A 27,958-nucleotide genomic window follows, 5' to 3' on the forward strand; every position below is an offset into this window, starting at 1 on the left:
TTCCCAAAAGGGTCAGAGCTGAGCTGTGAATGGCACTGGGTGTGCTCTGGGAAAGCAGAGTTCAAAGAGGGAACAACTGCTGCACAGCAGCTGGGGGAGAGGGCTGACAAATGAGAGAGAAGCAGACCTGAGGGTACTGAGGTAAGGGCAGGGTGGATGAGGCCCGAAGGAGCTCCAGCCCATGGGGAGGCACCCGCAGTGGGGCAGGAGGGCTGGAAAGTAAGAGAGTGGCTTTGTAGTGCTGCCCATGGGTGTTAAACTACCACGCTTGTTACTTTGGTTAGATCAGTCATATAAATAATTTTATTCTTCCTTTACATGGTACATACAGCCACTGAGAAGTATCTGAGATGTTTGGTTGCCATGGTATTTGAAGTAATACTATTTCTGCATTAATAAGGTCTTCATTGACTTCACAGCAGTTAGGCAATATCTGCCCACCTAATCTCAAAACAGATTTTAAATTGCAGAATGATTGTTATCTGCATATCACCGGTTTTGATTTGAAATAACCAGGAAATCTTACATTTTCTGAAGCTGCTTTTTGAGGATTAGATTTTATTTCTTGCAGCACTGCTACAATTGCTACATACATGAACACAGAGTGAGAACAAACTGCTTACAGAAGCATATGCAAAGCTTTCCATGGAAATCTTCCCTTCCTGTGTTTAAGACTAATCCAGTATTAATGCGCATCCTCAATCAGAGGCAAGCTGCCTGTACAATTAATTGTGCAGGAGCTGTTCTGAAGATAAGGGCAATGACAGATATATGGAAAATGTAATAGAGAGCAGTCGATTATCTTTTAGTAGCAGTGTGCTTCACTTAATAAAATTTCTTTATAAATGAGGATTTAATGATGAAATTGGAACACAGATTTCAGCCAGAGAGAGAGGTTCCTGGAGTAAAACCTCAGCACCAAATCTTTCGAGTGATTTGCCCATTAATCTGATTCTAGCAAATCATGTGTGAGCAAAAATAATAATAAGAAAAAAAGGTATGGAATAGCTTTATCTACTTCCAGCAGTGAACAATCTGTCTAGAAAATTTCTGATGAAAATTTTTCTCATCAGGATATGCCATTAATTGAAATCAAAATGTTCCAGAGAATTTCCATTTTTGATCAATTTCCAATGGAATCCAGGCAGGTTTCCAAGACAACAGAGCCTGACAGTTTGCCTCTCTGTCTTCTTAACAGCCCTTCTGGGACCTTAGGCTTGCAGCCCTCTTAGCTTTGGGGCTGATAGAGTGCTGAAAGCTGGGAAGGAAAGACCCTCCAGTTTCTGTCTTCTTGGCAATTTCAGTTCTTCAGACATGCAGGGTGCAAGGCTGACAGGCTGCCCCAGAGCTGAGGCATCATGCCATGAGAAGTCTCAGCACTTCTGGTTTCTTTCCAGATTTTGAAATATTAAAATCTTCCAATGGAAAAAAATATATTTCTTGCAGCTCTTTATACCTGAACAGAGCCTAATTCTGCAAAAGAATGTTTAATCTATTTTTACTAGTGTGGTATAAAATCACATGGATTTTATTGCAGATCTGGCAGGCTAACCCCATAAAGGTGTATAAACATCGAAGGTCATGCTTGGACACAAGACAGGTAGTAATGGCCATGGTGGCGTGGAGATGACATATCCCTGCTATGACTAGTATATTTCTTCACAGTGCTTCACAACTGATTAGTTCTTCCAGTACATCACTGTAGTACTAATAAATAATACTTCCTTTTTAAAGGTAGAAAGCTGTTCAAAACTGTGGAGTCTCCTATGGAGATATTCAAGACCTGTCTGGACACCTACCTGTGATAGCTATTGAAGGGAACCTGCTTTAGCAAGGAGATTGGGCTTGATGATGTCTTATGGCCCCTTCCAACTCCTGCAATTCTATGATTCTGTGGTTCTGTAATATCATTAGGATAACCAGTCCGCAGCCTCGCATACTCACTTAAAAGTTTTACTGAAATAATTTTTTTGTGTGTGTTCCTTGGACAGATAATCTTCTAATTCTTACTTTAGCCAATGAAAACAACACCTTTCTTGCCTGTTCTTTTCACCTCTTACTTACTAGTCTTACAATTAAGGGGCTTACTATCCTTACAGCTTAGCTCACAGAAGGACGTGAGTGTTTCTCCCCTTTTTCTGTGAGGCAGTATTGTCAACATGACCTATGCACTGAATGTACTTCTTCATTGGGAATCTACAGAAAAAGAATGGTAGGAGAGAGTCATGCAAGTAATAATAACTTGAACTCACACCAGATTTTTCCAAAAAAGGATACATAGTATTCATGTTGTTCTTGGTTATCTGACATTCCAAACTAAACATGTTTTAGGAAAAGCTTCAGTATCCTTTTTATGATGCAATGTCAAATACAGAAAAAATATACAATTACTAAATGTACTGATAACAACTATTAGCCTGCTAAATTGTGGTAGTGCACGACACACTAAATAGCAGAACTTCAGCCCAGAAAGATTATTGGAAACTTGAAGATAAAGCCAACAGAAACCTCATAAAGCTGTAAAGGGAGAGGTGCAAAGTTCTGCACTTGAGTAAGCCCCATTGCATGGTCTCAGCCATAAATGGCTGAGAACATCTTTTGATAAGACCTTTTGATGTCAAGGCAAACCTCCCGTTGTTTTATATTGATCAACTCCTTGTATGTGTGTGACTTGTGAGGCACATGAAATCAAATTTTAACAAATTTGAGCAGGAGTTGCTGGCAGGGTTGGATCTCAGACCAAATTATCTGTTACATAGCAATTAAATTTTACTTCATGCTCAGTCAAACACTGAGTTTTGTTACGGTGTAGCAATTACTGTGCTGGATGGAAAAAAACAGAGCAACTGGGCATCAGATGAAAGGTCTGTGTCAGCCTATCTTACAGCTCAGACTCCTCTTTCTGTCTGTTAATGGCATTCTTGGGCTAAACCACACTCAAGTTACTTGCCTTAAGGATGATCCTATTTCTTTCCACAATATTGAGGCCTGAATTTTACCCTCACTGACTTCAAAGTGAGCAGGTTCAACCTTTCTGTGGATATACTTTCATCTACCGTATTGGAATATTTTACATTTAGTAGGCTATTTTTAAATGAAATTCCTAATGTTTAGTTATACAAGACCTCTGGATAGATTTCACTCAATCTCAAATTTCTGTATCTTTGGCCTCTTTATAATGTTTCGTTTGGCTTCTGCTGGCAATTCTCATTTCTCTCTGTGTTGCAGTGCTTAAGAATTCCATTAGTAACTATTTTGTCTCTTAGAAAGAAGTTTGTAACTTCTCCAGAAGACAAATATATAGAGATACATAGAATATAAGAGGGAGAGGAGGAATTAATTTTTTAAACTTCTGCTTCACTCCATTTTCTGCTTCACTCCACACGCAGTCAGTCAGAAAAACACAGCATTTAATCCAAGGAAGTTAGGTAGGGGTAAACGTATAGAGTCCTGTCTAGGGAAGTCAGCAAAAGCAGTGCAAGATTAGTTACAAACCATGTTCCCCATTTCTCACATGGATTTCCAGTTCAGTGTGATCCCTCAGGCTTTCCATTCACAACTTATCTTATGCACTGCCTAAATAATTTCCTAGCTTTCTGAAATAATCTAAGAACCTAATTCAGTTTATCCTTCTTGTAAATGTGCATCCTTTCTCATTTAAATTGTCTGGCTTTATGACTGAACTGGCATTATGATCACATTGGAAGATTAGTCTGTTCTACCAGGTGCACACACCCTACCAATGAATCACCTTCTGAATTACTGCTTTTCTGTCATTTTTGAAGGATTCTTAAATATCTGAGAGTCTGTATGTTCAGAAATCCAAGATAAGCAACCACTTCCTATATGCTTATGTGTTCTACATATAAGCAAATCAGTATAGGCACAGGGTGAGATATCTATAGTATATGGGATCCACTATGCAACTGATTTGCACACGCACAGGAAGTTTGGTAGGTTTTAGACACTGATTTTGCAGTCCTTGCATTGAAAGTTCAATCTGCACGTGCAGCTCTTAATGCATCTGATAGTCTGGAAAGGAGCAGGCAGGAACAGAGTACGCAGAGCTGGAGAGAAGATGAGGTTCTTTCTGTGACTTGACTGGACTCACTAGCAAAGTGAGACACTGCCCAGCAGAAGCCTTTAGAATTGCAGGATTCAGAAAACACAGATCTTTGTCCCGAGGCTTCTAGATAGTTTGAAAGGGTCACACGGCTCACAGAAAGGTGTGTAGGGCAGAGGGGGTGGGAGCCAACAGGATGCATTCTGAGCCTGGCAAAGCCTACCTAAATTCACAATTACAGGTTCAGAATGCATGACTATGCATGAAGTTTTTTCATGACCTATGGCAGAAGAATGCAACCTCCCCTCAACCTGTCTGGCTGAAATGGACATCTGCTATCTGATCATCATCCAAATGAATATGGGGTAGTGTGAAGAGTATGAAGAGATGCAATTGTCGTTACCTGCCTTACAGACGTAATGAAACTCTGTAAGAAACTTTTCTGAAGTAGAGCTGTACTTTCTCTAAGGACATAGTGATGTCTTTTTATCCCAAATCTTTGGAAGCTCTATTACATAGCACTAAGCAGAAAAAGAAATGTAAACTTTTAAATCAATCCAATAAATCACAATTGAAAGAACGGGCTTCATTGCTGAATGAATAAAGAAAGACAGCTAGTGCTGAATTTGCTGCTAAAAACTAAAACTAATTTGATCTTCTTCATATAAAAGCAAACCTCCCAGCTCACACACTGAATAGCTTCCTGAGCCTGGGAAGGCTGCACACACTCCTGTACAATGCAGTGTATCACTGCCATCATGTAGAGGTGCCAGTTCTGAATAAACTGGTGTGAGTATGGGACCTCGTCACATACTAACATACTGCTTACTTCTTACTTCTTACTTCTTACTTCTTACTGCTACATACCTGAGAGTTCAGTTGGATATTCACAGCCACACCTGTACACAGAGATAACACAAGATACATAGCAATTTCAACATCAATAGATATTCTATTGACTTTCTGGTTATCTCATAAAGCAAACTATGAAGCAATATCAACTGTACTCTGATGGCAGTGGCTTGAGCTGTGAAAATATATACAAGTACAGGTTTTTCTGCATTGTTTCCCCAAGAACTTCAGCTATGGAATAGAGGATGGAAGCTGTTCTAATCCCAAGTCTGTGCTGAGCTGCAGCTGCAAGTTGTGATGATATTTGTGATGAAAATGTAGTCCTTCTATGACATAACCACCTTAATTTTCACTTTAAAATTCAGATTAAAAAATAAATGTGTTCAAGTGCTATTGTAGCTTTAGTATCTTCAAGCTAAGGCCTAGAGAGAGGAAAGACATCTAACTAATTTGTTGAAATTGATTCTTGAAAGTAACATTAATATGACGGTAACAGATTACAGCATTCAGTGCTGTAGCCTTGACATTTCTTATTAAATGTTTGATTGCTGGCAAGTGCACTTTGCAAGCACCTGTGTAAATGAAATATCTGTTTTCAAGAGCACAAGGTTGATTCTCATAAAGATGGACACCGATAAAACGAAATGTGTAACGTCTCATTCCTACAGTGTAGTAGAGATTGATTGCGAAATTGTAGCGATTGCGAGTTCAAACAATAAAGTAGTACATGCTGTAACCTGATAGGAGGACCTACCTTGTATAGGTGGTCCTATAGTGCTAAGCAACGATATCTAAAGGGATGTGTTGTTCAATAAAGAGAGCATTCTTCAAGACCACATCATACGAGTACGAGCTTCTTGATAGGTTGAGGGTACACCGTTCGCAGGGAGCTCTCAAGTAGTGCGAGCACGAGGCAACACTACAGGAGGTGGTTTGAGACATTTTTTGTATCTATTTGTATGTGTAATACTTTTCCTGAGAGGATAAAAGCTTGCAGACTCATTAGAATAAGTGTATTTTGTTCACTAATGGGCATTTTCAGGCTTGCATATAAAACACTTTCTTGTACATATTTCTAAGGGAGACTACTTTTTAAATTGCTGTCAAAGTAAAGCAAACAGATGAAAAGGTGGAGAACTTCACAAATAGCACAGCAGTGCCACTTTGCACTTGAATGTTCTGATACTGCAGAAATATCAGATAATATCAAATAACTGACTGTAGTCATCTTCAGTGAAATCTCAAAAGAATAAAAAGATGAACAAAGCACTGATCACATGTAATGACAATGTTATGTATTTAATTTTGTCATATTTAAGCAATAGGATGAGGTTCCTGCCTACAGACCTGGAATATACTACGTAATTTATATTGCGTTTTATTCTCTCTTAAAAAATAAAAACAAGAAACACTTTGGTGCTTTACAAAATACATGTGTGTGTATGAGATTGTGTGTATTGCTCAAGTAATTGAGTGGTGAAAACTGTATAAGGACAGGCAAGTGACCATAAGTGGTGCGGGGAGAAACGTGAGTGCTTTCGTAGAGTAGTGTGAGCTGCAGACCTCAGGCAGTTGAGGTCTGAGAAGTTTTCTGCTCCTGCAAGATCATCTCAGGCCTGACCTGAGTGACGCTGTACAAACTTCATTTTCTATCCTCTGACAGTGCTTTCAGCTTTTCTGTTCAGATTGCCATTACAGATGCCAGTTAGTGGCAGGAGCAGCAATAATTCTGTGCCAAAGATGAGCCTCTCTTGGGAACTGGATGAAATCCACCCAATTTATTGTACAGGACTTTTTTTTCAGTCTCCAACTCTATCAGAAGCTCTTTCAGTCACCACAAGCCTCACTGGATTCAGATTAGCAAAGACTCAAAAACTGAAGAGGAGTTTAACTGCACCTTTGAAATGACATTACCATATCTTTTCCTGCTCCTATATGTAGTCACATTTTTTTAGCACTGTTTTTTTGAGCCATAGTGATTTTTGTCAGCTTGTTGCTTAATTTGATTTCCCAAGAAGAGATACAAATCTGGCTGACAGCTAGGAAGCTTTTATTAGACACATTCATGTCCATCAGCATGCTGGAAAGACCCAGCAATCAATTTTGCTTTACCCTTGCCTATCTAAAATCACAGAATCATAGAATCACAGAATGGCCTGGGTTGAAAAGGACCACAATGATCATCCAGTTTCAACCCCCCTGCTATGTGCAGGGTCACCAGTCACCAGACCAGGCTGCCCAGAGCCACATCCAGCTGGCCTTGAATGCCTCCAGGGATGGGGCATCCACAACCTCCTTGGGCAACCAGTTCCAGTGTCACCACCCTCTGTCATGGTCACAGAACAGACCTGTGTAAGTCACCTGTTCTTTTCTTCATCTCCCAATTGCTGTTTGGTTGAGCCTGTGTGTTCTTAGTGGCACTTTAATACTTGAAAAAATATACTTTTTCTTTCTGTATTGGATCCTGCTATGGTTGAAGAAGTGTCACTAGAAGTCATGATTCATTCAGCACTGCTAGATATGCTTCTGTATCAGAGTACAAGGGGGTGATACCTGACATCATTTCATCTTCTTTGGCACCTACAGAAAAACAAAAACAAAAACAAAAACAACAGTCCTCTTTATTACTGCTCCATAATTGATTTCAGAAACAAACAGCACTCCAGGCAAAGCATTTCTAAAGGCTAATTCCATGGTCTAGCAGTCAATCATTTAGCAAGCAGCATCACAGCTTGCAACATTCACTGCCTGACATATGATAATAATTACATAGAAATAGGTTTGTTTATTTGCCTTACAGGAAGCCTTTATTCTTGAAGTTGTATTGATGGTAATGTCAACAAAAGCCACAGGCTAACAAAAATGGACAGAATCATTTTTTTTCTATTTTTTTTCCTTCATGTTAGCATAAAACAAGCTCTGCACAATTCAAATTCTAATTAAATCATTCATCTCAGTCATCAGTGCTTGGATACTATATCTACAAGAAAATGTGTTTGACAGCGTGTTTCTTTGATAGTATTTCCTTTATTTTCAAACACAAGTTGGCACGTCTATGCAAATTTGATTTGCTCCTGAGATGCACAGATGTTGTGATTGTCTTTAATAATGTGAAACTGCACTGCCATTTTTCAGTAGATTCCCATCTTATCTCATGATGTGATTTCAAAAGAAATCTCATTTTCTTTACACGGCTTTCAGAGGTGTTGTTGACAGAATATGCTAAGTATTTCAAAACAATTATTGGTACAGGTATCTCCGCAGTGTGTCTGTTACATTATGTGGTGCCATAAAGGCAGAGAAAGGAAAGCCAAAATTATCAATCCCAAATATATGCCAATTTCTAATGCCCAAAAAGAAATATCGGGTCCCCAATTTTTCAAAGGCTGAGGATCTTATTGGCCAAGGCAGTAGGATAAATGTAAAAAGTATGTCTGGAATCACAGAAGCAGTCTTTAGCTGATGGCAGGTAAGAAAGGAAAGCACTCATTTATCTGGTCTTAAGGACACAATTTGTCATCTTTTTTTTCTCTGGCTTATCCTCAACTTATCTACTTGTGTCCTTAGAGGAAGCAGCCTACAGTCTCCACAGGTACCAGATTTGACGCAGGCTGTCACCTATTCCTGTGGTGAAATTGTAATATAATGTAATTAATTTGGAAATAAATATGATATCATAACATATGCACAGAAAGGAACAAGGTAAGGTTACATGAAGAGCCTTTTCTGGGACATCTTACAGGTGTATGAACCCTTACTTTTACTATCTTAATTTTCAAAATGTGCGTGATTTGGGAGGAAGCTGTGTTCACATGTGGTTTCTTTCCAGTGAGGACATGATTACCAGAATGCTAGATTTGTACTGATGTTCAATAACAGTAAGGAAGCCATGCAAACAATTGACCGTGCCCTGTATTCAACTGCTCAGGTGAGTAAAAAGTGATGGAATAATTTCAAATTTCAAACCATATTTTTGGTGGAATTTTTTAATTTTTATTGTTTAAAATTGTTCTGAGACAATTTACTGCAGCTTAATTATTTTGGACTGTATGTTAATTACTGGACTTCTTTGAAATGGCTGAGTCTGATCCAACTCATTCCGAAGTGTATGAGAATATTTCCACAGAGCATGCAAACAGCTCCGGTGGGTGTAAGATTTGTTAAGGTAAGACAGATCCAGCACCTCCAATTATTTTTGTTAATTCTTTCCTCTGAAACATCGTGGCTTTACAGAACTTAATTATTTACTCCAGTGTTTGCTTGGAATGATGCTTTGTGTTTGTTGCCGTCATTGTGCATTTTTAAACGTGTAACCTATAGTGGCTGAAACCAGCAAACTCTGCGGAACCACGGAGAGAATGGGAGAACTTAATTCCAGATTTCAAGGAGCTCATTAATGTTCAGATTACAGCTGTGCAAACAGAAAGCTAGAAGCAGAAGGGAATAGTAAAGACTCAGACTCAGCAAGCCCCTATCATATCCGTGACTACAAGGAAAGTAAAATTACCGCAACCCCTATTTGCTGGAAAAATGCCATGTATGACTTGGGCTGAATCCAAGATTGCTGCCAACTATACACAAAGTTATCATTTGAATAAACAGCTCTGTAAGGTCCAACAAATTCCTTATTACGCAAACATTCCGATTGCCGTCAGAGCTGTGTGGGCTGCATCCAGCTGCCCCTCTCTGAGCCCTCTCACCAGAGGGAGCCTTGCCTTAAACTGCAGTAGCATGGCTACACGGCACCCTAGGAGTCCTGTGAGCAACCAGCTCACTCAGACACACACAGACCAGTCAGCCCAGCCTTTGCTTTCCCTGGGATGCCCAGGCAGCGGCTGCAGTGTTTTTCTTCCCCTCCTTAAAAGTTTTTTCCCCAGAGGTGGGTTCAGATGTGTCCTACAGTGGGTTTGTTTTGAAGGGCCAGCTGTGTCCAGCACAAGGAAGCCCATGGGCTCTTCTCACAGAGGCCATCATTGCAGCCCCCCAACTGCCAACATTTTCCCAAGTAAATCCAACCCATGGAGTCACCCTGCAAGTGTACAGTAACCAACTGTTCCCAAGTGTGGCAAGTTGCAGCACGTGTCCAGCAACAAACCTACAGCTGCATCTGGGCTGCCTTTAGGGAGCCAGTGAGCAGCCAGGGTGCAGCTGGCACGCTCACGGCCCAGTGCTTCCCAGAGGGCTGAGCCCGTCCTTTCTTCCCATGCTCCTAGCCACTTTACTCTCTTGCTCTTACACTCCTCAAACCTGTGTGATTCCCTATGTTAATCCAAAGCAAAACTCCCTTCTGATCTGTGTAGTTACTTTTCTAACAATTTTTCCCACAGATGGTGGACACCTAACTAAGCTCAGCTGTAAGCTTTAACTCTGTGTGAACAGCATGATGAGCACTCTGTGTGGTGTACAGCCATATCTTTATTTTCAGAAATCCCATCTGAAGATGTGGGAGCCATTGCCTTTTGAATGTGGAGTGTGGGCAGGTATATATGATTAAAAAGAGCTGTGAATTCCCATGACAGAGTTTATTACCTATTTGGTGCTGTGGAGAAGGGAATGAAGAAGCCTGTGGGATTTTGCATGTTTTCTTCTGAACAAAAATATAACCCAAATGGCTCAAAAGAATTTAAACCAGGCAAAGGACTTGATAAGAGAAAGCAAAAGCAAGAATCTCCAGCTGAAGGTCCGGAGGACAAGGATGATCTAAGTATGGAAGAAAAAGGAAAGGATCTGCTTAGTACACAAGGCTGCTCAGCCAGGACTGTTACCCTAAGAGACAATATGACAGATTGTTACACAATCATGAGTGTCCCAAAGAACAAGGAACAATTGTTCACTGTTACCCCGAACCACAAACTTACCAGCTGGGGAACTGTGCCCTGTTCCTGTGCTGGTCTGCCAGTATCAGCATGCTTGGTTGCATGGGTGTATAATCTGAAACATTACAGAAGTGCTGGCTGTCAAAAAGTGTCTGAGGAGAGAACCTGGGAGCTGTGGAGCAGTGAGTCTGACTCAGAGGAAAATGGTAGACGTGTTCTACAATGTAGGAAGATGTTGCCAAATGCATGGGAAGAAAAAACAAAAACCAACAGACTATAGAGAAAGATTCAGCATGGCTTGAGTAAAGGAGTATCCTGTCTGCCTGGACTCTGAAGTTTGGTAGAACTGTTGGTAAGAGTGTGGACAAAGGCTAAATACATTTGAATTTCAAAAAACTCTTTAACCAGGTTACAAAAACAAACAAACAAACACCTAACCACAGGATCCTTGCCACAGGACTGTAGGGAATTATTTTTTATTGATGAGATGGTGGATGAAGGGTAGGAATTAAAGAGTACTGCTTTTTAGGGTGGAGAAACATCAGCAGTGAAGTCCTACAGGGTCTGGTGGTGGGTCCAAGTTTGTACTAGTACTTGTACCCCATCTGTACTAGTGATCTGGAAAGGAAAAATGCAGCAAAATCTTAATGTCCAAAGAATAAGCTCTTCTGGTAAACTGTAAGGCACTCCAAAAGAAGTTTACAATACAGAATTGATAAAATGCACCAAATTAGTTTCACTGTTTCTAAATGAAAAATAACGCATCTAGAGAAGAGTAACCTGAAGTGGAAAATTCAGAACTGGCCATTTCACTTTGTAAAATGATCTGTAAACACCACAGTCAGTTTACTTAAATTATTGGCCTAAGGTTTGTTGGCAGACAAAAAAAGCCATCAAAACATACAGCATCATCAGGAAAAAATATTGAGAATAAGTCAAGAAACCCCATTCTGACAATATGTAAATCCATATCTTCAGAATTTCGAACTTCTGGACTCTTAAGAAAAGAAGAGTTAAATGGGATACAGAGAAACGCAGTCGAGTTATTGAGGTGCTGTCATGAGACTTGTTAGGGAAGACAAAAAAGGCTGAAGCAGTTCAATATGAAAATGAGAAGGCTTAAGGGAAAAAGGAGTAAGATTTACAAAACAAAGTGGTAGAATGGTCAGTGCAAAAGTAAAAATTACTAAATCTTGCAATGCTAGAACTAGAGCTCACTTGGTAAAATGAATTTAAAATAGACAAACTTGAAAGAGATTAAATAAATTCATTAATGGGAACAGGCAGTGATGTATGTTAACTTGTAGGGTCTTCATACCAAGTCTTGTGGATACTGAAATAATGGAAAAGGACCCTAGACAATAGTACCTTGAATTGCCACTGTAAGACACGGTCTGTTCTGGCTGATATTTCATGTATTCTTACCCAAAGGCTAAATGGGATGGACAGAAATTTTGAGGACAAACTTCTCACAGTGAGACTAATCTGCTGTGTATCTATGAGCAAACAACTCATTATAGCAAATGAAATGGCTACAACAAATTTCAACTATTCTCTTGTAATACATTCTAATGCACAAAATTGACAAGCAGAAAATTGTAATAGAATTAAACAATAGATTGTACTCTCTAGATGCAAATTTTTGAGAGGAGGGCATAAAACCTTTGACAACTATTTAGCATGTATGAGGACCCAAAATATCCTCTGTACATTTGTGAGAAAGGCAGGAAGGAACTTGAGGGAAAGAAATAACAAAAAAAAAAAAAAAGCAAAAAAAAAAGTATGTGACTAAGGATAAACGTGTAAGCCCTGGATGCTACCATTGCAGTCATAAAACTATAAAACTATACATCAGATGATTACTTCCTGTTCTTGGTTCTATGGTACATTAAGGTGTGGAACAAGTGCAAATATAGGAATACAGGAAACATAAGAAAAATAAATCCTACTTCCAAGTTAGCCAGGTCACAGAAGTGCTGAACTAAATAAAGGATTTAGAGTGTGAGACTTTGATCCATTTTTTTTTGTAATATGATATGCTGTTCCTTGTATATACGTACATTTCAATATACACATTTTTAATTAACATGAGGGAGGATGGTTACAACCTCAGCTGCCATGCCTAGGAATCTGATAATATTCACAGTTCTCTGAAAAGTCTGGATAGCCAGGAGTGAAGCCAAGATTAGACTGAGTAGGACAAAATGATTTCCCACTCTGAAATAGAATTTATAGCTGAAGCATGAAGCTCCCAATTGTTGTACAAACTTGGCAGCCTGAAGAAATGTTTACCAGCTCCAGGTGTTAGGCAAGCTCTTCAGCACCTTGAAGAAAGAGCTTTATTCAGAGTTGCATGTGAAGCTCCAAGTAATGTGTATTAGAGTCAGAGGCACAATAAAGAAAAGGAGTAATTATCTGTCTACTTAGATACTGCTGACTTACAGTGCTTAAGAGCTCCTAGCTTGTGAAAGAAAAGTACGTGCCTTTTAATTCATAAAATCTGCAGGGAATACAGAGTTTATCTGTGAATTACATTTTAAATAGAAACTAAAGCAACAGTACAAAGCAATTATTCATTTAATGTGTATGATTTCTATTAAAAACAAACAAACCAACAAACAGCAGTATTTCTCCAAGAGTGAAAGGAATTAAACAGATTAAGGGGAGATACTGCTTAAGCTAAAGACAAAGTACGATCAGTTTACAAAAAACCCATGCTATTTTATTCATTGTTTTCCCAAAACTACAGTATTAACACCCATTTTCATTCCAATATGCCCCAAGTCTATTTTTTCAGACTTACCTCTTTTTAGACTCACTGTTGCAGCAGTTTTAAAAATCTGCAAATTCCCTACTTGGCCAAGAAGGGAGAGATGCATTATCTGTAATTCTGCCTACGTTCTTCAGAACCATCTGCAGTTATTTATAATGTTAAAAAATGGTTGTATTCAGAACTGTCATTAACTGATGCAAGAAGTTGGAGAATATCATGAATAACACATGTAGGATCTATTAATTTTAACAGAAATTGAGTCTTACCTCAGTAACCCAGAGGGGACCTGGGATGAACTATTGATCAAACTCACTAAGGTTCTGGTAATTTTTATATTGTTTGCATCTAAATTAAAAGTCCAGTTCTAAGCTTTTCCTATACAGTCTATGATGTGCACATCTAGCTGAGCATAATTTAAGCAGAGTCTAATTTAACCCTGTATGGCTGCTGAGTCACGGCCTGAACCTCTGACTGATCACCTGAGGCGAGCCATGAGTCAGCCAGTGGAGCACAGCTGAAGGCAATTCACCTGTGCTGCTGGAAGGGGGGGAGCCTGGCTGCACCCCTCCTAGACCTATTGAAGAGCTGGCTACCAGTGGGGAAGGATCTCTTCTGGAGATTGCCTCTGCTGGTGTTTTGTGAGTGAGCCCAGGATAGGAGTAAGCCTTCCATTTATTCTCATTTGTTATCCTAGTCTGCTCTGCGTAACTCTCTTGTTTGTTTTGTGATTATAACATCCTAGTATTCTTTGATTATACACTTGGCGAGCTAGGCAGGCCAAATATACTAAAACTTACATCCTGTCTTTCCTTTCGAATTCCTATAAATGGGTCAAGGGGGAGTTCAATACTCCTCTGAAGAAAATGATTCCAGGGCAGATCCCAGGATCTGTGGGATCCCCCTATTATGAGCTAGCGGTTATCATTGAAAAATGGGGTCCCTTATGCGTTATGGGCAATATCTCCCCATATCACATGGTGGATTACTTTCAGGGAATTAGCAAGGATGTGTTCATCACTAAAGAAAGACAACTGGTTGCCTCCACGGTGCCATGGCCACTATTAAGTGCCTTAAATCATGCGGAAATAAGAAGTAATAATTTAGAGAATGAAAAGCAACTTTTGAAAGACTGTATTAAAAAACTAGAGCAAGAACATGGTGTATTAACAGGGAAGAAGCCAATTCTACATCTTCCCATAGGCCAAGTTCCTAACATTTCAATAAGCAATGACCAGACTCCTGAATTAACAGATTTTGTTGATCAGGAAAATAAAAAATCCAAATTAGATCTTGAATATCCAATTCTGACTGATCCACTAGAAGTCTGTCCTGTCATAACTTAGAAAACAAAAAAGTGCAGGACCAACCAGCAGGTGGAGATGGGAGAAAGAGAATGGCTGTGAAAACCATGCTGACATGGCCAACCTCGGCCAGTTGCTCACCACCCTCACGGGAAAGAATTCCTTCCCAATCCCTACTCTAAACCTACCCTCCTCCAGTTGGAAGTCATTTCTCCTCATCCTGACTCTACTTGCCCATAGAAAAAGTCCCTCCCTGGCTTTTCTGTAGGTCTCCTTCAGGTCCTGGAAGGCCGCTATAAGGTCCGCAAGGAGCCTGCTCCATTCCTGCACTCCACTCATGACAGCCATCCCACCACACCTCACTGATGCCAGTGACATCACAGCCCTGCAGGCACACACACACCTGCCACACTTGTTGCTCCATTCCCATGCTCTGTGCATCATGAGCAGGCTCCCATTGAGGCACATTTACCTACTGCAGTTCTCTTATCCTGCACCTTTGGTGCTCCCTTACTGCCCAGGGATCCAGCTCAGGCCTACAGCATCCATTACCATCACCAGCCTCAAAGAGGGATGCACTGAGGATCCCCTCCCTGGCTACATTCAGTCAAAGATCAAAGCCCCCCCGATTACATTGGAAAGCTGGGTGCCAAAGATGGCCTTCCTCTTCTCACAGACCGGGCAGTGACATTCATACTGACAAGGCCAAAGCACCATCAGACATTCAGGGATAAACAACTGATCATTTATTCGACGGACGGCAGAAGGCAGCAGCCCCCAAAAAACTACTATTTATTTGTTTGTTTGTTTGTTTGTTTATTTATTATAATAGTACAATTTTTAAGGTTATCTTCTCTTTTCTCGTTCTCTTCTCTTCTTTTCTCCTTTTCTCCTTTTCTCCTTTTCTCCTTTTCTCCTTTTCTCCTTTTCTCCTTTTCTCCTTTCAAATTTCCCCTTTCATTCCCTTTTTCCTTCCCTGCTCCTTTCCTCTCCTCCCTTCCTTTCTTATCCTTTCTTCTTCTTTCTATTGGCTCCATCGCTGAAGACAAAATTCTCTTATTCTCCTCCATGTCTCACTAGAAAAAGTAGAGTCGCAACTTGAGACTATTCACAACAAAGAAAAGCTGCCTCCTCCCTACATCCCTCTGCAGCAACAGCAAAGGCGGGAGTGCCAGTACCTGTCCGTTGGCCCAAGCGGCCGGGAGAAGTTGTGCATCACGGCCTCAGTGTGACAGCGGGTGAGGATGACCACCGCCTGGCACAGGAAGGGCAGGAACGTGCTCTGCTGCGCAAACGATGTGATGCTGCGCAGGATGTAGAGGATTGGAGGCACCTGAGAGAAGAAGAGAAGAAAGAATGACTTGTTGCATCCTGGACTCTGCCGGGCCCAACCAGGGACATTCAGCGCATGAGCAGTGCCTGCTCCCTTGACATGCTGCCAAGTCCGAAGCCTGAATTTCATGCCAGCTACCCTGGTCTCCACGCCCTGAGCACAAGGGGCAAAGGGCACAAGTCAGAGTGCAACAGCCAGCAAAAGTCCAAGACACGTGAAAGAAAGTCTCTTACGTTCCAACAGATGTCCTTCCCGTGCATCTGCAGGAAGGTGGTCATCCACTTCCCAGCAGCACGCACGCGCACTCCGTTGGCTTTCCGGATGGTCTCCTTGATGGCAGTCATGAAGTCAACGGTGCGCTCTAGGGGGAAGTTTCTGCACACGATCTGCAGAGAAATGAGAAGCGGGAGAGATCCCATCACTGCTCTGCTGCAGCTCTTCGGAACAGAAAGCAGCCTTGAGGGCATTCTTAGCTCAGCGGCGTGCTGCTCATTCAGGCGGCAATCACAGCGCTCCCGCTGTCTGCACCCTGATGTTTATACGGAAGGCGGCTGAGCCTTCTCTCAGCTTCTGCACCCATGGTGTTTGCTTACGTGCAAAGCCTACCTCCCAGCAGCCACAATCACACATGCATGCAAGTGCATTCACACACACAAACGCACATCATGGAGTCAGCTCCTTGCACTGGGTGCCTGAAGGCCAGACATAGCTCAGAGCCTCCTGCTTCTTGCACTGGGAAAAGAGGACTCAGGGTAACAGCTCATTTGGGAAACAGTGTGAGAGGCTGGGAGCAGCACAGGGTTCTGCAGAAGCCTACGCACAGAGATCACCCCACCCCTTCTTGGGTCCACATACCATGGCCATTTTGGATGTGGCCTGCAGCTGAGAGGCGATGCTGCAGGCATGCAGCCCCTCGCACAGGCTCCCGATGTCACCCGTCTCGATCTCTGTGTTGGTCGCTTTGGCTGGAAAGAGCACAGGGAGAAAAGGGAAGTCATGCTTCTGGGAATGAAACTGCTTTCCACGGGAGAAAGACAGAGGACAGGGTGGGGACAAGAAGAGAGCTGTGCACGGTGCCTCTCCCTCCTGTAAACAGGGCCCAGCCCGTGGGGCTCTGGTAGGGCTACAGAGGAGGGCAGAGGGCTGGAGCACGCCTGCTCCACTCACCCTGGATTCGCAGAAGGGAGCTCAGACAGGTGACAGCCAGCTGGCGGGATGCGGGCATGGGGTCACAAGTCAGAGGCGCCAGCAATCCCACCAAGGAGCCAAAGTGCTCACAGGCATCTCTTCTCTGCAGGGGTGAGAGGCAGGAACAAAGCTGTAGATGGCCCCAGCTCTCCCCAGCTTCTCCCATCTGTGCCTTCCCATGCCATGACACAGCATGCACAGCTGGGCAGAGCTCGCCTTCCAGCTCAGGGGCGCTGGGGAGGGAGCAGGGGGCATGCGGTGGGGCTCTTTACTCACTTGAAGCTCTTCACAAACAGCCAGCAGCTGGGAGCAGGTCTGCAGGGCCCTCTGGCGCTCCCACACGTTGCTTGAGACCATCGATTTCTGCAGCACCTGGGGTAGAGCATCTGTCTCACTGAGGATGTCTTTTCTTTCCCTTCCTGCCACCCCTCTCCCTGTCCCTCCTTTCCCAGCACTTTCCCTCAAGGCCTGCCCTGTTGCTCCATGTGGCCTCCTGCCTCACAGAGCACCGGCACTGCCGCCCCGCTCTCTGCAGTCACTCCTGCCTCCCAACCCAGGAGCTTTTCCTTGGCTGTGGCCTGCCAGGGGCTGGCTCCTGCTTTCCCCCTGCAGGGCCCATTTCTGAGCTCGCAGTGAGCTGGCACGTCAGCAGGAGATTTCTCCCCCTCTCATCCTCCTCTCAGTCCCCAGATCTCTGCCCCCGCTATTGACAGGCACCATGCTTTCTCCCTTGCCCCACGACTACTCACATGGACTATGTTCTGAAAGAAGCCGCCGCTGGGCTCTGTCTCCAGCAGGACCACCATGAGCCGGCCCAGAGCTTTCAGTGATGTTTGCTGAAGCTGAAAGCAGAAGAGGGGAGTGACGTGTAGCATCTCGGCTGCTGCCAGAGCAGAGGTTGTGTGTGCTGAGGTAGGCTTTGACCGAGAGGTGGCTGGGAAAGTTACGGCAGGTTACCTGCAGGTACTGTGCTGCTTGCTGTGACTTCCTGATCTTCAGCATCATCTCTGCTGAAGGGTGTGTCACGATGTTCTTGCAGCACAGGACCAACATCTCACGCAGGTCCTTGCTTTCAGAAGAGGGCTTCAGCTTGCTGAGAGGAGGAAAACAGGAAGAACAATCAGAAAGGGTCTTTACCTCTCCAGACTGGTTCAGACAACATCGGAGTTTCTCCTAATGGACAGCTACAAAGCCAATAGCCCCACCCAGCTCCTGCTGCTGAGCACTGCCTTCAGTTCCAGCAGCGCCCACCTCCTCCCCGGCAGCAGTGAACCACCTCCCGCTCTGGAGGGAAGGAGACCCCAGCTCTCCCTCTCTTCCCTGCCAGGGGACAGGAGCACCAGGGCCTTTCTCCCTGGCCAGAACCTCAGCTTTGCTGGGCACAACAGCCCAGCCGTCTCTCCTGCTGTAGATGGGGCTCCTCCCCCCCGACCCCTCCAGGCCCTCAGGAGCTGCCCAAAATGGGGATCACCATCCTGACTTGCAACCTCAGCCCTTACCTCAACTGCTCCAGGGCCAGAACCACCTTGAGAGGCACTGGGGAGACAGGGATGCCCGAGTAATACTTCTTCATCAGGTCCTGCAAGTCCCAGAGAGACAGTGTCAAAGTGGGCAAGGGGCACACAAGAGCTGTTCCACCCGGCCCCGAGACAGGCACAACTGCCACACACCAGCCCCATCACTTTCCCATGGAAGCGCTGCAGGATGCAGCAGCTGGTGCACCTAGCCCGCTGCCCAGCCGCTGCCTGCCAGCACCCAAAGTCCCCACCAGCTGGAGACGTGTGGCTGCTGGAGACCTGCATGCCCCCAGGGAAGCGAGCCTTGTGGCGCAGCCCAGAACTCCTCTGCAGACAGCCCTGTCTCTAGGCACTCACCATCAGGATTTCCAGAAGCTTTCCCTTCAGGGAGGGGTTAAAGCTTGCAGAATCACCCACAGCTTGGAAGGCAGAGCTGCAGTCGGTGATGCTCTGCACCAGCGCGAGGTTGTTCTGCAAGTCCTGAGGAGCAAGAGAGAAGAACATTCTTTGAACTGCGGGAAGGGACACAAGGGGGCTGCAAGGGGGACACGTGGGGACAAGGCTAAGGGAAGGGCTTGGATCTTTATCTGGGCACAAACAGTTCCCCGGGGGACCTTTGGAAAGGGAAGGCCCATCTCAGCATCTCCCCATGTGGAGGGGCTGCAGCTGGGCGCTCAGACACCCTGGCACGCTTTGAGCTCTCACCCGGCAGCTGCAGCTGTAGAGCATCAGGATGTTGCCCACGATGTCTCCCTCCAGGTGGGCGAGCAGCTGTTCTTGGGAGGCACGCAGTGCCACGCTGCCGTGGGCGAGCATGAGAGCGCTGCGTGTGGCATGAGCTCTCGTGCCGTCCAGCTCCATCTGTGTGGGAAGAAATGCCTTGAGAGACTCGCTAACGGCCCCCAGTGCCCCGCGATGCACCTGGGCTCCCAAGGCAGGAGCTGCAGGGAAAATAAGGCAGAAGAATGCCAAGATGGAAACCCGTAACGCTTTACCTTCTTGCGCCTGGAAATCCTGGCATTGCGGCCTTTGCACAGCCTGGACGCAAACATGGTGAGCGTGGCCAGGACTGTGTGGAAGTTACTCTCAGCAGCATGGCTGAGAAGAGAGATGATTCCCTGCACAAAAGAACAAGGGGCCGTTGGCACAGGCCTGAATCTACAGGTTCTCTCCTGAGGAAAATGGCAGCAGTGCGGAGGTTGAAAGGCCCCGAGCAGGGCCAGGAGAAGGCCTCTGCCCCAGGGCCAGAGCGGGGATGCTGACAGGAGCTGGAGGAGAGGAGAGCTCACCTGGGCCTCACATGGCTCCTCTGCATTTGCCTCCTCCAGGTGCTGGAGCAGCTTCTCCTGGACGTGGAGGACTCCCTTACAGGATCCCAGCACCGTGCCCAGAGCCTTGTACAGGAACGACTGCATGGGAAGGGAAGGAAGAAGCTGAGATGTGGCAGCAGCTTAACCTGCTGGCGGAGGGCCAGGTGGGGAGGACCCAAGCTCCCTGGCGGTTGCTGAGAGCAGCTGCGGGGCCGAGCTTTAGCCATCCCCGGGCAGATTGCAGGGAAAGGCCCTCTGGGGGGCACAGACTGGGGAAGCAGCATCAGCATCCCGCGTGGGCAGAGCACCAGCCGCAGCCCCAGCCCCCGCTGGACACCTGCAGCTGCACCGCTGCGTAGAGCCGGGGGGAACTCACCTTTTCTGCAGAGCTGCTGGCAGAGCTGCTCAGCCGCTGGCTCAGCTCACAGCTCAGGGCCTCGATCCATGCCTTCTCCTCTATTGTGTCCAGCGACGCCTTCAGGAACTGTTGGAGAACAGGAGAAGACAATGTTCCCTTGCCCTTTGCCTCTTCCCTCACTCCCAAGTTGCTGCAGGCCTCTGGGGAGAGGTGCCTGGAAGAACAGTCCCTCTCCCAGCTCCCCCAGCATTCCCTCCCTCCATCAAAGCCGCCTGCTGCTCTTCTCATCAGACCCCCCTGGGCTTGGGACAGAGCGGAAGAGGCAGCGCCACAAAGGCGGGCGGCCGCTCCGCTCCGCTCCGCAGCAGCGCTTGAGAGGCTGTTCCTGTCCCACAGCGGCTCATGTGGGAGCGGGGCTCCTTGGGGCAGGCAAGCACTTCTCTGCACCGCGCCTCCCGGCAATGCTGTACCTTTAGCAGACGGCGCTCAAACTCGGCAGTGTCCGGGAAGCTCTCATTTCTCCCTGCACAGCAATAGGAAGAAAAAGACCCTGACTTGGGATCAAGGCACAGAAGAAGAGCTGCTGCAAACCTGGCTTGGCCTGGGCACTTGACACTGCCAAGCTGGGACCCGCACCTCCTCCACAATGACCTGTCCCTCCCCACAGACACTGCCTCCGCAGGAACACGGAACTAAGTGCTCCAAGGCTGCTGTCTGAGGGGACGTGAAGGGCCCATCCCTGTCCTGGAATGGGCAGATCTCTGGTGGGATAGGTCCCTGGGCCTCAGTGCTGACTCCCAGGAATGGGAACGGCAGCAGCAGAGCAAGAATTGGGCTGCAGGCAGTGCTTCCCCTCTGCCATGCTACAGAGCTGCATTTTCACTCCCCCCCTTCCCTTCCCTTCCCTTCCCTTCCCTTCCCTTCCCTTCCCTTCCCTTCCCTTCCCTTCCCTTCCCTTCCCTTCCCTTCCCTTCCCTTCCCTTCCCTTCCCTTCCCTTCCCTTCCCTTCCCTTCCCTTCCCTTCCCTTCCCTTCCCTTCCCTTCCCTTCCCTTCCCTTCCCTTCCCTTCCCTTCCCTTCCCTTCCCTTCCCTTCCCTTCCCTTCCCTTCCCTTCCCTTCCCTTCCCTTCCCTTCCCTGCCTCTGCCTCTTCTTCCCCTCCAGTGCTGTACCTTCAAGACACTGCAGCAGCAGGGGGATTTCAGTAGCCCACATGGCCCCCACAGCTCTGTGGAACCTGCTGTGGAGGTTTTTCATCAGCAGTAAGGCAGCAGCTTGGAGTTGGCTGCCTGCAACAGGGCTGCCTGCCACCACCTGAGTGAGAGCAAGAAAAAGCAGGGTCGCTTCTGCAGCAAGAGCAACGGCTTCCCCCCAGGATGGAAGCAGCTCGGCTCTGCTCTGGCAGGCAGTGAGCAGCCAACAGCTTTGCCCATGGCCATGCTGCTTCCTCCTGGGTGCTCGTAGAACCGGCCTCTGGAGCATCTACTCACCAGCAGTCGTGCCAGCAGTGTCTGGGGCGTCAGCAGTGGGCCTGCAAAGAGACAAAAAGTGCTGAGTAAGACTCCCAGACACTGCGTGCCCAGCCACACGCACCTCCGCTGTCCCTTCTGGCTGCTACCACAGGTCAGCAGAGCTCACTGGGGGAGTTTTTGCTCCTACCTTGAAACATGGAGCTGACGAAATGGCGATCCAGATGTTCTATCGGCCGTCCTGTCAGCTCCTCTCTCTCAGCCAGGGCACAGACACAGCGGGAGACTGGGATCAGCATACCCGTGTACTGCGCTGGCACCACAAACAACAGCAGCCGCGGCCACAGGAGCTGTAGGGAACGAGGCAGTTGAGCAGGTCAGCATTCCCGCTTCCGCTCAGAGATGAAGAGGACTCTGTGAATTTCCCTGAGTCCTGTGTGCTTCAGAGCACATTGGAGGAGAGACCTGGGGTCTTGGAATGGGACGAGGAACACGTGGCGCAAAGGCAGGGAGCAGCAGCAGGGCAGAGCGTGACTTACTTTGGACATCCCTCTCACAGAGACGTCCAGTGATGCCAGGATGTCCATGCAAAGCTCCTGGAGAGCTCCTTCTTCCTGGGCTTCCCGGGCAGAAAGGTTTCCGGTTGCCTGCACCAGAATGGTGTTGAAACACTGCTTATGCTCAGTTCTCAGGAGCCTCTCAGGAGGCTCAGGTGTGGCCCCAGCGGTGCTTCTGTATAGCAGCCTCTGAGCAGCACGGGTCTTCCAAAAGAAGATGCTGCCCACTGTCCTTACCCTTCTTCCTGTGGCGCGGCTGAACTCCCTGAAGAGGTGCCCTACCACATCCCAGGCTGAGCAGCTCCGGGTGTTAGAACTGAGCAGATCCTTGATGAAATACAGAATAGCCGTCCTCACCTGCAAGGGGTCAATTCTGGGTGTGATTTTCCTGGTCAGAAGGCAAAGGGAAGCCACCTGCTCATCGGGGCAGCCCTTTGGGCATGAGCAGAGACAGCAAGAGCAGTGGAGAGGCTTTAGCTACTGAGGTGAGGGCCAGGCCTTAGCACCAGGCTGTGCACTTTCCATGCACAGCACAGGGACCCGCCCGCTCCACTCTGCCTGCTCTCCCCACAGGAGCCATCGTGACCGCCTGGTCAATGGCCCAGCACCTCTCTAGTCACCCCAGCCCTGCCCGTGCTGGCAGCAGCATCACCACCCCGACAGCGCTTTCTTTTCCCAAACCAGCTCACCCGGATGCTGGGGTCGCTGCACAGACGCTGCACAGCCTCGACGACCTGGGGCAGCATCTCCGTCATCATGGGCTCTGCAAGAGATGCACAGAAGCATGAGCGGAGCCACAGCGCAGATGGCAGAAGGGAGCCCTGGCAGTCCCAAGGCGTGGTACTGACCAACCCGTGGTACTGACCATCAGAGCGAGCCAGAGCACCCAGCAGACCCAGGGCTGCCACGCATCCAGGCTCCCAGTCATCGCCCAGCTGCGACTGCAGAAACAGGATGGTTTCCTCTGGGCAGATCCGGGCTGCAGGGAGGAAATCCCACGCTATGTTAGCAAGAACCTCACGCCCATTCCTGAGCTTTGTGAGAGAGGTTTTGGCCAGGGCAGCGCCAAGCATCGCCCAAGCCCCTCTCCTTACCCTGCAGCATGATGCAGTGGGTCAGCTGTGCACGATCAGCCTCGCTGTGCTGCTTGCTGTCGTCATAGAGCTGTGGGAACAAGGTCCATTTGATACAATCACATCAGCACTGAGGACGGAAAAGACACTGTGCTGCCCGCTCTCGTCTCCCTGGGCACTCTCGGGAAGAGGACAGGCAGACAAAACCCAGCCCAGCCCACCCCGCAGCATCCCCGAGAGTACATGCATGGCTCTGGAACAGCCTTGAGCATGCAGGAGCTAAGGCTGAGCCTCCTTATTCCGGGGCTCGCAGCTTTGCAGTCGACTTAGCCACAAGGGAAACTGCTGTGGGCGCAAGGATAGGCTCCCCTTACCTGGTAAAACACGGCCGTGGTGACGTCCAGAAACTTGTCCCCTGGGATTGCAGACTCAATGCCCCCTAAGGCCTCCAGGAAGATAGTGAGGCTCTGCAAGAGAGCGGGAGAGGAAGAAAGGGATGAAGCCACATCTAGCCACCAGCCAGGAGTGGAGAAACTGTTTCCCAATTCCCAACTGTTTCTCTGCAGGGAGAAGCTCCTGCACAGGCGTTCTTGTTTATCCCCCACCTCCCAGCGGCACCAAGAGAGTCTCTCTGCTCTCAATCGAGCATGCCGTGTTTGGGCATCATTTGCAGGCATTGCCCACCCAGCAGCCCACTTCTCCCCCATCAGATGCAACTGGATGTGGTCCTCCCAATTGTTAGCATAGAGCTCCTCAGGCACTCAGAGCCCCACAGTGGTGGTGAAGCCCCACGAGATCCCATCCCCATCCCCAGGAGATGAGCCCCAGTGATTCTTGGTTCCCTCCTGGCTCCTGTCCGGGTTGTTCCTTCTCTGACTAAAGAGCTCAGGAAGCCTCAGAGCTCCCTTGAACACCCATTCCTTCTTTCTCCAAGGGCTCCCCACCTCCTCCCTGCATCCCCCTGACCCCTGGTGGCATTTGCACGGGCCCCACGTCTACCCTGAGCCCTGCGCAATGTCTCTCACCTTGGCCACCCTGCAGGTGTCTTGGATCTCCTGACACGGGTGAACGAGCCAGAGGAGCTGCTCCCAGACCTGCTCTTGGTGCTGCTCCTCTTGCAGGAGAACCTCCAACATGGCAGCCACAGCCCCAAGGACGGCCTGTTTGTCCTGGAGAGGATGGCAGAGGCCCGGCATCAAAGACTGAAGGTCTGCCCTTCCTACGCAGAGGGCTTTCCCTTTCCCTTCCCCTTCCCCACACCCCCACACCCCCACACCCCCACGCCCGGCAGGAGATGGGCTTGCTCTGGAGGGCAGGCAGCTTTTCCCCATACCCTCATCCCCAGCTCCTCCTGCCACAGTGCTGTGACATGCAGCTGCTCCCTGGCACAGAGCCACTTCAGGGCCCTTTGCAGAGCCAGCCCACTCCCTCTCATCACCCATCAGCTCTCAGCCCACCGGGCACAGACAGAGCTGCCGACATGGGTGCCCCTGCTGCCATCCTGGGCTGGGAATGCAGCAGGGCTCACCTTTTCCTCCTGGCAGTCTTGCCAGTTCCACACCACAGAGAAGAGCAGCTCGTGAAGGTTCTCATAGCTCTGCTCTTTCTCCATGGCAGTCCAGGGGCATTGCATTCCGGAGGACAAGTAATTCTTGACTCCATCCAGCCACTGTTTCAAAACTGAAAAAACAAAATAAAAATAATTAAAAAACAATATTTATTTGTTTGTTTGTTTGTTTGTTTGTTTAAGAGAGTGAGAGAAAACGGAGCCTGTGAGAGTCTGCAGCAGGGCTGCTCTGGGGCCGGCACTCACCAGCACAAGCGATGCGCAGGACCTGGCCACTCTTCACCTGGCCCACCACACTGCGCAGGCCTGCCAGCATCAGCCACACAAAGGGGATGCACTGTGGAGCTGCGGAAAGGAAGGAGAGGGCCACAGTCAGAGCCCCGGCAGCAAGGTAGGTGGACAGCAGCCCTGCGGCCCCCAGCTCAGTGCAGATCACACTCAGAGGGCAGAGACCCCTTTCCCGGTTGTTCTAGATGTCAGGAGGTTGAGGGTACTCTACCATAGGTGCTGAAGAGTTTGCTCAGGGTGATGAGCACCAACTCCTTGCACATGTCCCCCGTGGCCTTCAGGTGGCTCTGGAGCTCAGCCATCACCAAGGTGAAGTGCGTCCGAGCCAGAGCCACCAGGACATTGCTGGCAGCTGTCTTGACATTGCTGGTCACGCCCTGGAAGAGAGTCACTGGTGACACGCGGCCCAGGAGACTGCCTGAGGCCCTTGGAAGAGCTAAGGCACCACCATGCGCCAGCAGAACACCAGCGTGGGCAGGCGGTTCCCTTTGCCTTTGGGAGTGAGCCCTCACCTGGGCTGCCGTCAGGTCCCGGGACACCTCTGCCAGCAGCCGGTTCACCACTCCGCACGGCGGGCGGCTGCTGTCTTGGCACAGGGCGCTCTCCAGCTCACAGTACGCCTGCGCTCGGTCACCCTGGGGACAAGGATCAGTCACGCTCGCTTTGCCCGCTGCCACCCATCGCTCTGTGGATGTGCTGCCGGGCCTGGCACCCACGGCACCGTGGCCCCGGGCCAGGAGGGCAAGGGTTGGTGGTTGGATGTCCCCAGCTCACCTCCCGATCTTGCAGGCGCTGAAGCAGTAAGGTCGCGGCGCAGGTAGGGACAGGGCTTGACACCCTGCTTCTCTCCCTGCGAAGCGTACGCCTGGGCACGCAGCCCACACAAGCAAAGAGACCTGGAAGGAAAGAGCAGAGCAGCTGCTGCAGGTGTTGCTTGGAGCCAGGGCCTAGCATCCGGCCAGCTGTGGGAGGAACGCTCCTCCAGCTCCACAGCGCGAGGCTGCGTGTGGTTGGTGGGGGCAGGGGAGGGAGCTTTCCCCTTGCTGGGGTCCTGGGGAAACCACGGTGAGCAGCTGCACTCGGCAGAGCAAGGACAGTGCTGCTGGCACGTCCTAAACACACACTGGAGGCACACGTGTGCTCGGGCAGCGTCACGGGGTCCGGAGAGGTGGAGGGACTCACCTCGAAGGGCTCTCAGCCTCTCCATGATAGCAGGATGCCTCCAGATAGACGCAAAGCTCTCTCTGGTTCCACTTCCTGCGGGTCCCACAAGCGGACTGAGCCACCGCTCCCACCGCTCCACAAGGGTGTATGAGGCAGCCACTGTGACACCACACTGCAGTGTTGCCTCACAGAGAATGAGTGACACAGCCCGGGCTGGGGACCACACAGGTCCCCAGGGCAACCCTGCAGGCTCTCAAACACAGCACGTTTGTGTGACGCAATCGGCTCTGGGGTTCCGGTTCCATGCTGACGCAGGGAATGACCTCAGCGGGTGATGGAGAGCCCCTGCCAGGGAGCAGCTGCTGGGCACCGTTGCCCGGCGTTGTCTTAGTGACTGGGGACTCCATGCCGGGAGGCACTGAGGCCCCCATCTGCTGCCCAGACAACCTCTCCAGAGAGCTTGGCTGTCTACTGGGGGCACGTGTCAGAGATGTTAAGGAGACTCCACCGCATCTGATCAAAAATGAATACATTCATACGAGAAAAAAAAACTTCTTTATGGTGAATGTAGCAGAACAGCGGAACGGGCTGCCCAGAGAGGCTGTGGGGTCTCCCTCTCTGGAGACGTTCAGAACCTGCCTGGACACATTCGTGCCTGACCTAATCTAGGTGTTCCTGCTAAGGCAGGGGGATTGGACTGGATGATCTTTCAAGTTCCCTCCCAATCCCTGACATTTAGTGAAACTGTGAATACACAGGGTGTACGTTGGTCCTGTCAGGAATTCTGTGTAAATCAGACAGACAAAGTATTGTGTAAGGGGCTGCAGCTGAGTGAGTAAGGAGAGGGGCATTATCAAACTTGAGGATTCCTTGGCATTTTGTGGTGACAAATACCGCAAATACAAATATGAAATCCATTAGGTCAGTTAGCAGCAGAAGAAACACTTGGGTCCATATTTAGGGTCATTATCAAATCTGCTTCAAACGTAGATGCAGTCAGCTTAATGCAACGCCTCTCCTCCCGTCAGTGTGTATGTATGCACGTGCATACACAAGCACCGAAAACACGCATACCAATTCTTTGCATGTGGAAATGCAGCCAGGTGAGCTCTGCAATGGCATGAAGGCACACAAATAGGCATGTGTGAAAATGAGTGTAAGAAAAGCTCCCTTTAAACACTGGATTTGGAGACTGACCTCCCAGTGCTGTTCCCTTGGCCTAATTCCCTATGGCGAGCACCAGCAGGAGCAGATTTCCAGCCCAGCTGCAGCAGCTGACAGCTCTGCCTGTGGCCTTGAAGGGTAACTGTTGTTGTGCGGACTTGGTGACT

At 48.1% G+C, this 27,958-nt stretch overlaps 1 protein-coding gene across 1 annotated transcript in view; it reads right to left on the minus strand.

Moving 5' to 3' along the window:
- The window catches only part of LOC306944845 (maestro heat-like repeat-containing protein family member 2B), a gene marked incomplete at both ends in the record, with an annotated part of 36,453 nt that extends 9,783 nt beyond the window's left edge, over window positions 1–26,670 (minus strand). Inside the window, 30 exons of the mRNA XM_079533468.1 lie at window positions 15,984–16,138; window positions 16,372–16,524; window positions 16,994–17,103; window positions 17,306–17,429; window positions 17,603–17,689; window positions 18,076–18,168; window positions 18,284–18,419; window positions 18,826–18,905; window positions 19,201–19,323; window positions 19,549–19,704; window positions 19,839–19,961; window positions 20,133–20,252; window positions 20,530–20,637; window positions 20,982–21,034; window positions 21,682–21,823; window positions 22,000–22,040; window positions 22,169–22,328; window positions 22,518–22,625; window positions 22,773–22,892; window positions 23,225–23,298; window positions 23,401–23,514; window positions 23,630–23,699; window positions 23,983–24,075; window positions 24,634–24,777; window positions 25,137–25,288; window positions 25,422–25,520; window positions 25,675–25,840; window positions 25,976–26,098; window positions 26,238–26,359; window positions 26,646–26,670. Of these exons, the coding sequence (XP_079389594.1) occupies window positions 15,984–16,138; window positions 16,372–16,524; window positions 16,994–17,103; window positions 17,306–17,429; window positions 17,603–17,689; window positions 18,076–18,168; window positions 18,284–18,419; window positions 18,826–18,905; window positions 19,201–19,323; window positions 19,549–19,704; window positions 19,839–19,961; window positions 20,133–20,252; window positions 20,530–20,637; window positions 20,982–21,034; window positions 21,682–21,823; window positions 22,000–22,040; window positions 22,169–22,328; window positions 22,518–22,625; window positions 22,773–22,892; window positions 23,225–23,298; window positions 23,401–23,514; window positions 23,630–23,699; window positions 23,983–24,075; window positions 24,634–24,777; window positions 25,137–25,288; window positions 25,422–25,520; window positions 25,675–25,840; window positions 25,976–26,098; window positions 26,238–26,359; window positions 26,646–26,670 (3,374 nt within the window). The remainder of the gene's footprint in view (window positions 1–15,983; window positions 16,139–16,371; window positions 16,525–16,993; window positions 17,104–17,305; window positions 17,430–17,602; window positions 17,690–18,075; window positions 18,169–18,283; window positions 18,420–18,825; window positions 18,906–19,200; window positions 19,324–19,548; window positions 19,705–19,838; window positions 19,962–20,132; window positions 20,253–20,529; window positions 20,638–20,981; window positions 21,035–21,681; window positions 21,824–21,999; window positions 22,041–22,168; window positions 22,329–22,517; window positions 22,626–22,772; window positions 22,893–23,224; window positions 23,299–23,400; window positions 23,515–23,629; window positions 23,700–23,982; window positions 24,076–24,633; window positions 24,778–25,136; window positions 25,289–25,421; window positions 25,521–25,674; window positions 25,841–25,975; window positions 26,099–26,237; window positions 26,360–26,645) is intronic.
- Between the last annotated feature and the right edge of the window lie 1,288 nt (window positions 26,671–27,958).

Source organism: Tetrao urogallus (genome assembly GCF_951394365.1).
Source record: "Tetrao urogallus genome assembly, chromosome: 1".
Lineage (NCBI taxonomy): Eukaryota > Metazoa > Chordata > Aves > Galliformes > Phasianidae > Tetrao > Tetrao urogallus.